Source organism: Notothenia rossii (assembly GCF_949606895.1).
Source record: "Notothenia rossii genome assembly, chromosome: 4".
Classification (NCBI taxonomy): Eukaryota; Metazoa; Chordata; class Actinopteri; order Perciformes; family Nototheniidae; genus Notothenia; species Notothenia rossii.
In genome coordinates, this window is record NC_136902.1 from 9,948,659 (window position 1) to 9,959,452 (window position 10,794).

Below are 10,794 nucleotides of genomic sequence, written 5' to 3' on the forward strand. Positions count from 1 at the left end.
ATACACACAGGCACAATGGATGCATCATACATTTTCGAGGGAAAAATGTAATTAACATAATTTAATTCACCGAGGGGGATTCATTTTTGACAGATTCAACGCGTGGCTGTGCCAAAGGAGATGCATTGTCTGCCGTGGTGCTGCCTGGGAAATGCCTTTTTTTAAATCATGAGGAAAAAATCTCTCGCTTCGTGACTCTGCAGCTCCATGCAGATGGTGTCTTACAACATTAATCATTTTTGTGCACATAAATCCACATTTAAAGCCGAGGAAATATTATTAAAATCGCCACTAACCTTGGTCGGGTCGCCTCCTGTTATCCACTTGTTACAAAGGAAATTTAACACCATGGATCCTCCTGTTAAGTTTCCTGGCAGTCGGACAAAAACGCAGCAAAACGGGGCCGAAGCTGAAGCTCAATGGCGTGGATACCAAAAGTCCTGTGATGATAAGAGAGGTGTGTGTGTGATAAGAGCCTGGGTGTTTTTCTCAGGGAACCGTCTGCAAACAACGAGAAAAGGTTGTGTCTTCAAACAGCTGTTTTCCAAAATGGAGTTATCCGTGAGCAGCCAATCAGAGGCTTCCTCTCCTCTGTTGGTTGGAGCCAACAGCACACTGCACTCTGAAGATCAAACACTTTATACACATTATGCATCTGCCTTTTTTTAAGGGATGAATCATTGTCGCTTTCATGTCAAGGCAGTTTTATTCAGACACACATCAAAACACCAAACACCCGATTTTAGGAGATTTTCCTAGCAGGAAATTCCCAGATCTTCCTCATGTTGGTTTTTATGAAAGGCAGGATTCAGATCCTTAACTTCACTATAGCCTTAAAGCACAAATAGCTGTTACATAATTTGCTGCATTAGGTAAAAGTGTGTCAGTATTATCAGGGATGTGTAAATAAGAGAACTCAATGTTGTGACAATGTCCCCTGTGACTGTTACACTAATACATATTTTATAGTTAGATTCTTATTCCTCATGCATGCATATACTACCCAGGTTGTATGCATGCTGTTTGTATAGGACTGTATGACGATGATTTCCATCAGGTTTTGGGTGTAACAGATCACATGTAGCGGGTTGTCAGGACACACAAAAAGGAAAAGTATTCCCTTACAGTTACAAAGCTTTAATACTGGTACATATTTTTAAAAATGGGGATTATTAACAGGATCACAATGTTACAATATTCACAATAACTAGTGTGGGTGATCCTAATATACTGTGTTTATTGAACTAAAATGGAGCATTCTGTTTGCGCAGATTTGCACTACAAATGATACTGCATGAATGTGTGTAAGAAAGGCAGGTTTTTCTTTTAAATAAACCCTGTGCAGAGGACACATGTTTCATACAAACCATCTTGATTTCTTCTTTTATAACATTCCTCTCAAAGAAAACCCTTTGAGTGAAAAACATCAGACTGAAATACATTTCCTAATGTCTTTACTTGCATTTGATAATTAGTTATTCCAAAAGTAACTAAAACGGATTGGGTTACTTTAATGATCTGATACTTACATTTTCTAGGTAATTAGTAATTACAATGTAATACATGTTTAAATAAACCCTCCCTACTGCGATTTTCATTATGGATTAATCTGCTGATTGATTGTTTAGTTTGTAAAAGTTCAGAATATCTCAGATCCAATCCAAAACTTCTTTGAATCATAAGTAATCAGGATATATGAGATTCACAATGCAAAGACTGTCTCTGCCCGTGTTTCTGTTAAACATTTGAAAAGCTTGATCCCAGGCTGAGATAACCCTGATGGCATCACTTTAACAACATCAGGGTTATCTTTCCGGACATTGGAAAGCTTCTTAGACAAAAAAACACATTAAAGATGTTTCCAGAGGATGAACAGTAAATTGACTCGAGTTGAGTGCCCCTTTTATGGATCTGCCTTGTTTCTTTTCGTGTTGTCATGAACTAATATCGAATATGATGAGTGTACAGAATTGCTCAATAAACCAGTGTCATGGAAACAGCAGACTAACAGTGTAGGCTGTGTGGAGCTCAAATAAAGCCTGCATGCTCTCTACATGCATGTGTGCCCAAAAATAGATCCTCAGGAGCCGTTACACAATCATGATGCATACAAAATAATACTGATTTCTTTGTGCAAATATGTAAACATATGTCTGTTGTTGTTGAAAGCAACAGATTACAATAACCCATGTACAATTTTAAGATACTTGAGTATACATACATTCTTCTGACAGCTATAGCCGCTTTAAATTTGAAGATCTTACACACAAATCATACAATATTTTTATAAAACGTGATACACTTATGCAGAATTAACTACTAAACACAATTGTTAATTCATAATGCTCATAATAAATACACTTTGCTTCACCTGGCCAGCCTGATTAAATGTGTTAAAATATTCTTAATTAGTACAAGTTTGCATGTACTATGTTTAAACTGTGGTATAACTACTTCTACACAAGTACAAATCTACATTTAAAAAACAGTATTGCATTTCTGATCTCTTTGGAGACCTATGAAACCAGTGACACTACTCGAGTCTGTTGCAATGTTTTCAAATATACTTTAGGTGACTGTGGCTAAGCGGTCATCTTTCAACCCGAAGCTTGTGGGTTCGATCTCAGCCCATGCAGTCGATGTATCCTTTGCCAGATACTTAACTCCGAGTGGCTCCCGATGGCCAACGGTGTGTGAATGTGTATGAATGTTAGCTATAGAGCAAGTGGTACTTCTCTGCATGAATGGGGCGAATGACTATAAAGTGCTTTGAAGGGTTCTTAAGACCTGAAAGAGCACAAAGGACACAAATAAGACTTTCTCTGTTTCAGTTTATGGTCTTTACTACCAGCAATATCCTGAAACACAATATATCTTATGGTCACAGACATGCTCAAAATAAAAATATAAAAGACAATCAATATACAAGTTAGCTTCGGGCTACCCCGAGGAAACAGATCCAACATTATTGCACATTTCTGTACATGGCCTGGTGGGAAATTTGGCAAACCGGTTGTATACCTCATGGGACTCCTTTGATCAGTCATGGCCCCGTGTTAAGACTGAGTGATGAGAGCAAACAGTTAAAAAACAAAAGTTAAAAAAAACACAAGGCAAAGCTAAAGAAAACTAAAGCATCACCAAAACAAAGGCCTTCAAATACTGTGTTAAAGTTAGACATGAATTACTGTTAAATCTAATGTATTGTTCTCTCAGTTACAGCAGCCATCAATTTGTAGTCACCCTTATGTAAGGAAGGCCCGGTTGAGAAAACACATGAATATTGCTTTGGTATAAACAAATCCAACATGATTTATACCACATGGGAAATCAACAGTTTAAGGCAACATATTAGACAGTTATTTACACAAAACATGTTGAGTTGTGGGGTGATGCTACTATAAAGACAGAGCACTGATGGCTTGTGTAATTTTGATTGAATTAAAAGGAGAGGTTCACACTTTTCCATTCCTACTTTTAAACAATACAGACATGCTCATATGTGCATTGACTCCGTTTCTGTCTCCTGTACTGGCTGATAACAGATCGACGGTCCTGTATTTTCAAAGTTCAGCCAGATCCAAAATGATGCTTGAGCAGCCTGTTAGCCAAATCAAGATGGTAGCATCAACATGTTAGTGTGTTAGTATGAAAGTCCCTGGACATTGTTTTTAGTACCAACATGATTTGCTTAACTGGTACTGCTGAAGGCTCATGATTTGATAAACGATCTGTTGGGAGAAAAAAACAGAAAACATCTGACATTTAGAAAAGTAATACTCTCCAATTCTGATATAACTGATGCTACAGCAGCATCTCTGCTAACCTCTTAAAGGTGGGGTAGGTAATTCACTTCAGAAACACTTTCTGTTATATTCCATGGAATGCTCTTAAGATATTCATTTCTATCGGGATGTGAAGTGCTTTGACAAAAAAATCCATTAAAAGATGTTATCTGGGGAAGCCGTGGTACTGTAAAAAGCACGACCAATTATTTTCACCGGCCCGGCTAAGATAACTGGATGGCCTACCTGCCTGTCAGCCTTCCATCCGTGCACAAACTTATCTCGTGCCCTCATTGGTCATGTGCGCGTTCGTGTGTGTTGGAGGAGGGGCTCTGTAAGGAAGTCTGAAGGAAGTGGCAGATTATTTTCGGCTGTGTACTTTCAAATTCTAGCGCACTCGAGCTGGTTTTTCCATTCTTACCTACCCTAGCTTTAAGGGTCCTTCATTGTAATTTGGAAAAAACAGTGGCCCCTCTGTGTCCATCCAAACATCCAAACTGAACTGAGGAATGCAATGAGTTCTTAATGAAAAAATTAAATTCAAGGTACTACTGTAGATCATAAAACCCATCAACATCACATGAAAGGAATATGCAGTTGCCAGTAGCCCCTCATGGGAAATTGAGGACACAGATGAACCATGTAGGTTGGGACAAAAAAGCATTTCTTAAAGCCTGGTATTTAGTCTCGTCTTGTAATTCTCGAAACCAGCTGCTTTTCAAGATGTTGCCCTATTTCTTATATTGTAAACACATTAGGAAGGGATCCTTTAATGTCTAGTTAGAACAAAGAAATCAGGCAAAACCCGATTCAATGTGAACTGAATGGCAAAACATGAACCTATCCTTTAACTTCCAGATATAACTCCACAGAGGGGCCACTATAATATCCCAACATGCATCGTGTCAAAAGCCTCTTTGCCTGAGCCTGCAGCTGCCTTAGGACCACGACTAAATGCTGGGCTACGTGTGATCTACAATAGACTTTCCACCTACAGTATAGTGCTGCTAAGTTAGTTAGTAAGGAAAATAAATCATGTATGATATTGGCAACTTGCCCTTTAAAAAAGTCTACACACATGTTTCAGTCGAGAGTCCTCTCAGAGAGTGTTTCAGTAACAGTAGTAGAGTTGAGAGCGCAGCCCCCTGAAGGAGTCGTCGTCCTGCCCCCTGGTCTCCCCTTCAAACAGCATGGAGTCTGGCAGCACCACGCCCTCTAGTGGGTCGGGCTGGCAGAACTCCACGATGAACTCCTCCTCACAGCCCAGCAGCACCCTGGACCACGAACACAGGTCCAGCTGTCCGGCCGAGCCGCCGTACTCCTCCGGCAGCACCGAGCGGGGGACGTTTTTGTGCAGAGAGCGCAGGTCGGAGCCGTGGAGGACGTACTGAGGAGAAGCGCAGAGAACAAGTCAGAGATCTGCTTCATCATTTCAAGTGGCTAAGATGGAATATTTCTGTTATAGAAATGAACCGACAAACAGTTACAGTATCTCCTAGCAGTTCCCCCAATACCTTATAAGGGATTTATAGCTTCTTTCAGAGCGTTGTTCTGATTTACTCTAATAGGAAACTCATTGAAATCACTACCTGATCTGCAACAACAGCCAGGCACAGTTAGCAGCTACCATGTGCACATACTGTAGTGGAGCCTTTAGAGCAGGGGTGTCAAACTCAATTTAATCCCGGGCCACATCAGCATTCTGGTTGCACTCAAAGGGACGGTTGTAATTTATATTATGTAAATATATGATAGTGTTTCCCATACATTGATTTATTTGTGGCGGGCCGCCACAATTAAATATCGTCCGCCACAAATGGATCTCATAATATGTTGCCCCCACAAATAGAACCAAATTCTGTGGGAAACACAGTAATATAATATAAATCATGTATTATATTACATTGTTGTCCCTGCATTGGATTATTATCAGATCTGGTAATATCTTCCTAAATAACTACGTCTGAAAGCAGAAGTCTAGGGCAAATAATTTAAAGTAAATATTCAACAATTACACCAATTGTATTGTATATTATAATCTTTGCAAGCTCTTGCGGGCCACATAAAATTAGGTCGCGGGCCATATTTGGCCCCCGGGCCTTGAGTTTGACACTCCTGCTTTGGAGGCTTAACAGCACCCTCATCATTTTTATCTAAGTATGCATTAGATAAAGATAGATGAGTTTCATGCCCGTAAGAATTTTCATAGAAAGATTATTTGATTTATCTGTTTATCTGTTGATTATGTAAATAACCAACAGTGTGCTACAAGGTTTGCCAAAAAACCTTAAAAAAGGGGAAAACATGTCAGTGTTGTGCAAAAATATTGCTTCTCTGCCCCCAAATGAAATAACCAATCACTGTAGGTTTGAATTAACTCAAATAACATTCCCAGAATAAATATTTTCATAAGATTTATAAAATACAGGCTTGTGTAACTGGTATTTTGAGTTCATTCCCCGAAAAGCAATTGCTAGACCATCCATTTTCGCAGATGAAAATAGATTGGCTGCGGATAAAAGGGAGGCACACAATTCAAAATAGTCCTTTGTGTAAAACAAAAGAGACAGAGACAATGTAAGGACAATAGTTACCCTCTCTGCCATCTTCTCCTTCAGAAAAGGCTTAATTATAGCAAAGATGCCTTTGAAAATCATGGGCTCGTTTATTATGTTAACAGCCTTGATTCTGATTGGGAACCCATCCTGGGAAGGAGAAGAGAAACCAAGTTCAGAACAGTCACAGCTGGTGCTTGTCATATCAGTTGAGATTTGAGTGTAAATATGACACACTCTGAAGTCACGACAAAACTCAACAGCCAGAGCTTAAGAGCCACTGTTGTAAATGACGAGGTTTTTTTCCACGTGTGTCAACAGAATCACTGATATTTACTGCTGTGTCATAAATAGAGTGACATTTTGAGCAAATGCAGCATTCATACATCAATTCCAAAGAAAAAATTGGCATTTCATTACAATCATTTTATAAACACATTTAAAAAGGACATAATACACATGTTCAGGTTCATATTTGTATTTGTTTACCTCTACTGTCACGTTTATTTATAATTTTTTTTAATTTTGATATACTTTATTAATCATCCTAGTGTTAGGAGCAGTGGACTGCCATTTTGAACGGCGCCCAGGGAGCAGTGTAGGGAACGGTGCCTTGCTCAAGGACACCTCGTTAGCACTTGGTCTTGCCGGGACTTGAACTGGTGACCTTCCAGTTAACAAGCCAAGTCCCTATCGACTTCGCCACCACCGCCCAATGGCTTTAATGTTCAAAAAACTCTTTATTTTCCTCATACTGCAGTACCTTTTCACCCTCTGTCTGAAACCAGAGCCCAGTCTGCTCTGTTGGTTAGCTGGCCGGCTCTAGTTGTGATTGGTCACCCACTTACAGATGTCCTGCCCCTTAATCTATCGTGTTGGAGCAGTACCTAACATAGTGATGTCATTATGTTACTGATGTAAACAAAGGAGTTCAATGGAGGCGTTTCAGGCAGACCATACAGTATACATGCACAAAAACCTATATAGCACACTACAGGAAAGAGAACACTCGAAAACCATAACAGGGCCTCTCTAATACAAACACCTTAAAAGTGTCACCGGATCATTTGACGTTAGATTTCTATCGGATGTCTCACCTGGAGGATGCTCACGACTTTTTTGGCGAGGAACGGGCCAGGATTGGACGCTTGTGACATGCCCACTCCGGTGTAGTCGGCTAAAATGACAATACCGTTGACCTGCGTCTCCTCCGGCTGGATCAGCTTCTCCAGAGTCAGATAGAGGGCTCGCACATTGTCAACAAACGGATAATCATTTGGTTTCCATTTCCCTGTAAAAGAAGAAGTGAGTTTATTAAATTCATAAATAATTAGTAATAGGGTAAGTACTTAAAGATTATACAAATGTGAGGTCTACTTGATAATAAAGAGTAACAACAATAAAACGTTCTTGTCTAGAAGGGAGTTTGCTTTGCACTTAAAAAAATAAAGTATATAAAAAAACAACATCATCAACGATAGCCCCATATAACTTATTCATTGATCATAAGAAAACATATTTGGTAAAAATAACACAAAAGGACGTTTTTAGAAAAGGTGCCAAATGTAGACAGACGTAACCCATGTGACCAGAGGTTGTTTGACAGATGCAATAAAGATGGAGCACCTGGGCGTAGACAGAGGATGTATCTCCCGCTGGGGTCGGGCTGTGGCAGCACTGTGAGGAAGCCCAGGTCCAGGACGTGCTTCACTGTGGACGGCTTCAGGTCCTGGAACACTTCAGGCCAGGCTTTCCGACCCGCGTGGTAGTTGAGCAGCAGCTGCATGGCACGGTCGTAGTCAAACTTCCTGGCCCGCAGGAAGCGCAGCAGGAAGGCGTCATCCAGCCGGGTCCTGAGGTTGGGCTGCTCCTGCAGAGTGAGGTAAACAAATATGAGTTCAGAAATAAAACACTATACACCTCGTGAGTGCAGACCATCGCCAATACCAATGCTAAACTCACATGCATGGGTTCCAGATTTGTTCAAAAACATTATGTTGCAATTGGAAAACAAATTAGCTGCTAGGGCTTCAATTAACTATTAAATAAGAATCCCTTTCACCATTTAGGATTCCCAGAATGTATTGAACATGATTGACATTATATTACATTTCACTTCATCAAGCTGACCTTTTTGATCCAAAACCACCCACAGTAAGTACAATCAACCATAAGGACATCAACTCAAATTAGCAAGAATCCTGCAAGTAGATAAACCTTCAAAAGACCTTAATGCAACTGTATTGGCATCAAGTTATTCAGACCTTTTGAAGTGCTACGTATAGAAGTAATGAGTTTGCTTCTCTTCTGTTTATTATATTTCCCAAACTAACAGCTGTACAAGAATAGTGCCTTATTATGATTTATTAAATGAAATATGCAATAAAAAAAGCATAGGAGTTTGAGATGTTAATTCAGCTTTTGGAGTTATTTAATAAAGTATTTTAATGTAAGGTTCCACTAAACTACTTTTTCCAGCTTCAACAGTTACTGAAGGATATTGCATTATGTTTATATGAGTACCTTCAGAATCATGTCTCTCAGTGCTTGGACGTCCCGCAGACGCCACTCTGGCTTCTCCTGGAGCTCCTCCCGTGCTTTGTGCACCAGCTCGGGGGTCAGGGTGCAGGAGTACATGGGTGGGGGGGGCGCAGGGAACCAGCTGAATCCTGCAGCTGCTGACGAGTCCACGGGAGGAGACGTGAGATCGATGGACTCATGCTGATCGGCCATGGGCTGACTGGGTGAAGCTAATTGGACAGAGACATACTGTATGAGAAAGGAACACAGAGGCTATGAAAACAGTTAAAGAAAGACTCATTAGAAGGATGAAGAGTTGAGTATTAAGGAAAATATGGTTCTCACAGAACAGCGACAAAAATAGGATGAGGATATGATGCAACAATGTTAACAAAAGTTAAAATAAACACACTCTTCAACAGCTACAGCAGTAACATGAAAAATACATATTACTAAAGCAGTAATATTAATCCAAAAACGTATATATTAGTAAACACTGACAGGGACTATTTCAGTGTGCAACCAGTACGTTTGTGTAACTAAAATATTTAAATTCCTGTTACCTGCCCAAATCATATCTGTCTTTAGACCAATCACAACAAGTGCTGTGGATTTTTGCCACATCATATTCATCATAGCATTTGGGCAGTAATGGGTATGGTTTCTAATGCATGACTTTGAATTGTAATGGAGTAAAGTACACAGTGAGTTATTAGTAGTAGGCTACTTCAGTAAAGGATATGAACACATCCTCCACTGTTGCATGCATAGTTAACATCATTTGATATCACTTCGCCTTAACTGGAGAACACATATATTCGAAAGTATATGTCTCTTGATACCTCAGAAAGGTAAGGAAAGCATGCATCTCTACATGTTTGTGTATAGCATTGACACAGACTAGCTAAAACAACCGCATCCTGAGCAGAACCGATGCGACACAACTAAAGTCAGAATAAGGACTGAATACCAACCCGGAGATGCGTTAAACATTAAACGACTAGGACACACATAGTTGGCTTTTATGAGCATCCATTGGCAAAAGATAAAAATGCATCACAGAGACGCTGCGACCAGAAAAAAAACAAAAATCACTACCGACCTGTCAGGAAAATCCTTTTTCCGGGTAGAGGGATGGTGCTGTCTCATTGGTCCACAATCAACCATGTGATTGGCTGATGACGCAGGGCGTTCCAGATTTACGCATGGTTTTACGTATGTTGTTTTTGATGACAATGCTGCGTTTCAAGAGCCCATTGGAAACTAGCCACTAAAAACTTGGGGAAAAGTACATCGTCGTGCACATTTTATTGTCCCTGTAGTGGGTGTTATAAGCCTCTTGGTTTGGTAATTTAAGAAATGAAACTGACGTGGGAAGATTTCACTTGCTAAAACAAACACTACATTCAACTGTTATATTTATTGGCGTCAGTGCCTTTGGACATCACATGTTGCTCATTACCATCATTAAAGTAGCCTACTGATACCTGGTTAAAATCTAAGGACTACATTAAACACATTGCGAGATGGCATTTAAAGAAAAATAGACCCTTTTTTGGCAGGGTACAGTTTAATCCATGCATACTGCGTGGAGTGGTTCTTCCTGCAGATTGTTACATCTGTTTTTGACCATTTCTTTTTCTAGTAAATTAATTTTATGATGACATGAAAACCGCCTGCTGACATGCCCTGTGGATCACATGGCTCAAGTAAGCTACACTTTATTACGCTAGATGGCAGAGTTTGCCTTCATATTGCACAGCATTTATCACTATCACGTCTCAAGATCTGCCAGGTATGCTTTTCTATTTAAAATTAAAAATACTACATCTAACTACTGTATTCAAATGTGTTTTGCAAAGAAAAATACTATCTGATATCTTTTTAATGGTGACTTTGATTCTTAAGTCTTACACTTTTTGTGTTGTGTCAAT

The 10,794-nt window shown here is 39.7% G+C and overlaps 2 protein-coding genes across 6 annotated transcripts in view; both read right to left on the minus strand.

Moving 5' to 3' along the window:
* pkig (protein kinase (cAMP-dependent, catalytic) inhibitor gamma) overlaps positions 1–600 on the minus strand; it is a 31,895-nt gene extending 31,295 nt beyond the window's left edge. Inside the window, exon 1 of the mRNA XM_079676061.1 lies at positions 297–600. The gene's annotated coding sequence lies outside the window, so the exon portion shown is untranslated. The remainder of the gene's footprint in view (positions 1–296) is intronic.
* Positions 601–2,825: 2,225 nt separating this feature from the next.
* ttpal (tocopherol (alpha) transfer protein-like) lies at positions 2,826–10,055 on the minus strand. Of its 5 annotated transcripts, none has more exons than XR_013807261.1 (7): positions 9,835–9,969; positions 8,864–9,090; positions 7,967–8,210; positions 7,438–7,631; positions 6,380–6,490; positions 4,843–5,172; positions 2,826–3,731 (listed from the first exon to the last, which is right to left on the minus strand). XR_013807261.1 is itself a non-coding variant. In XM_079676056.1 (7 exons), exons 1-6 carry the CDS (start codon positions 9,890–9,892, stop codon positions 4,897–4,899), a joined length of 1,110 nt encoding a protein of 369 aa, XP_079532182.1. In that variant the 5' UTR covers positions 9,893–9,969; the 3' UTR covers positions 2,826–3,731; positions 4,864–4,896. The 5 variants fall into 5 exon arrangements, 4 of the variants coding, with proteins under 4 accessions (XP_079532182.1, XP_079532184.1, XP_079532183.1 ...); XM_079676056.1 differs by having other exon boundaries at positions 4,864–5,172; XM_079676058.1 differs by having other exon boundaries at positions 2,826–5,172; positions 8,864–9,109; positions 9,963–10,055.
* Between the last annotated feature and the right edge of the window lie 739 nt (positions 10,056–10,794).

Coding starts and splice junctions, on each gene's coding strand:
- ttpal (XM_079676056.1), bottom strand. CDS start 9,892: ATGCTCATAAAAGCCAACTATGTGTGTCCTAGTCGTTTAATGTTTAAC. Junction 7,632..7,966: donor CATCCTCTGTCTACGCCCAG/GTGCTCCATCTT, acceptor CTTCTTTTACAG/GGAAATGGAAACCAAATGAT. Junction 6,491..7,437: donor AAGTCGTGAGCATCCTCCAG/GTGAGACATCCG, acceptor TCTCCTTCCCAG/GATGGGTTCCCAATCAGAAT.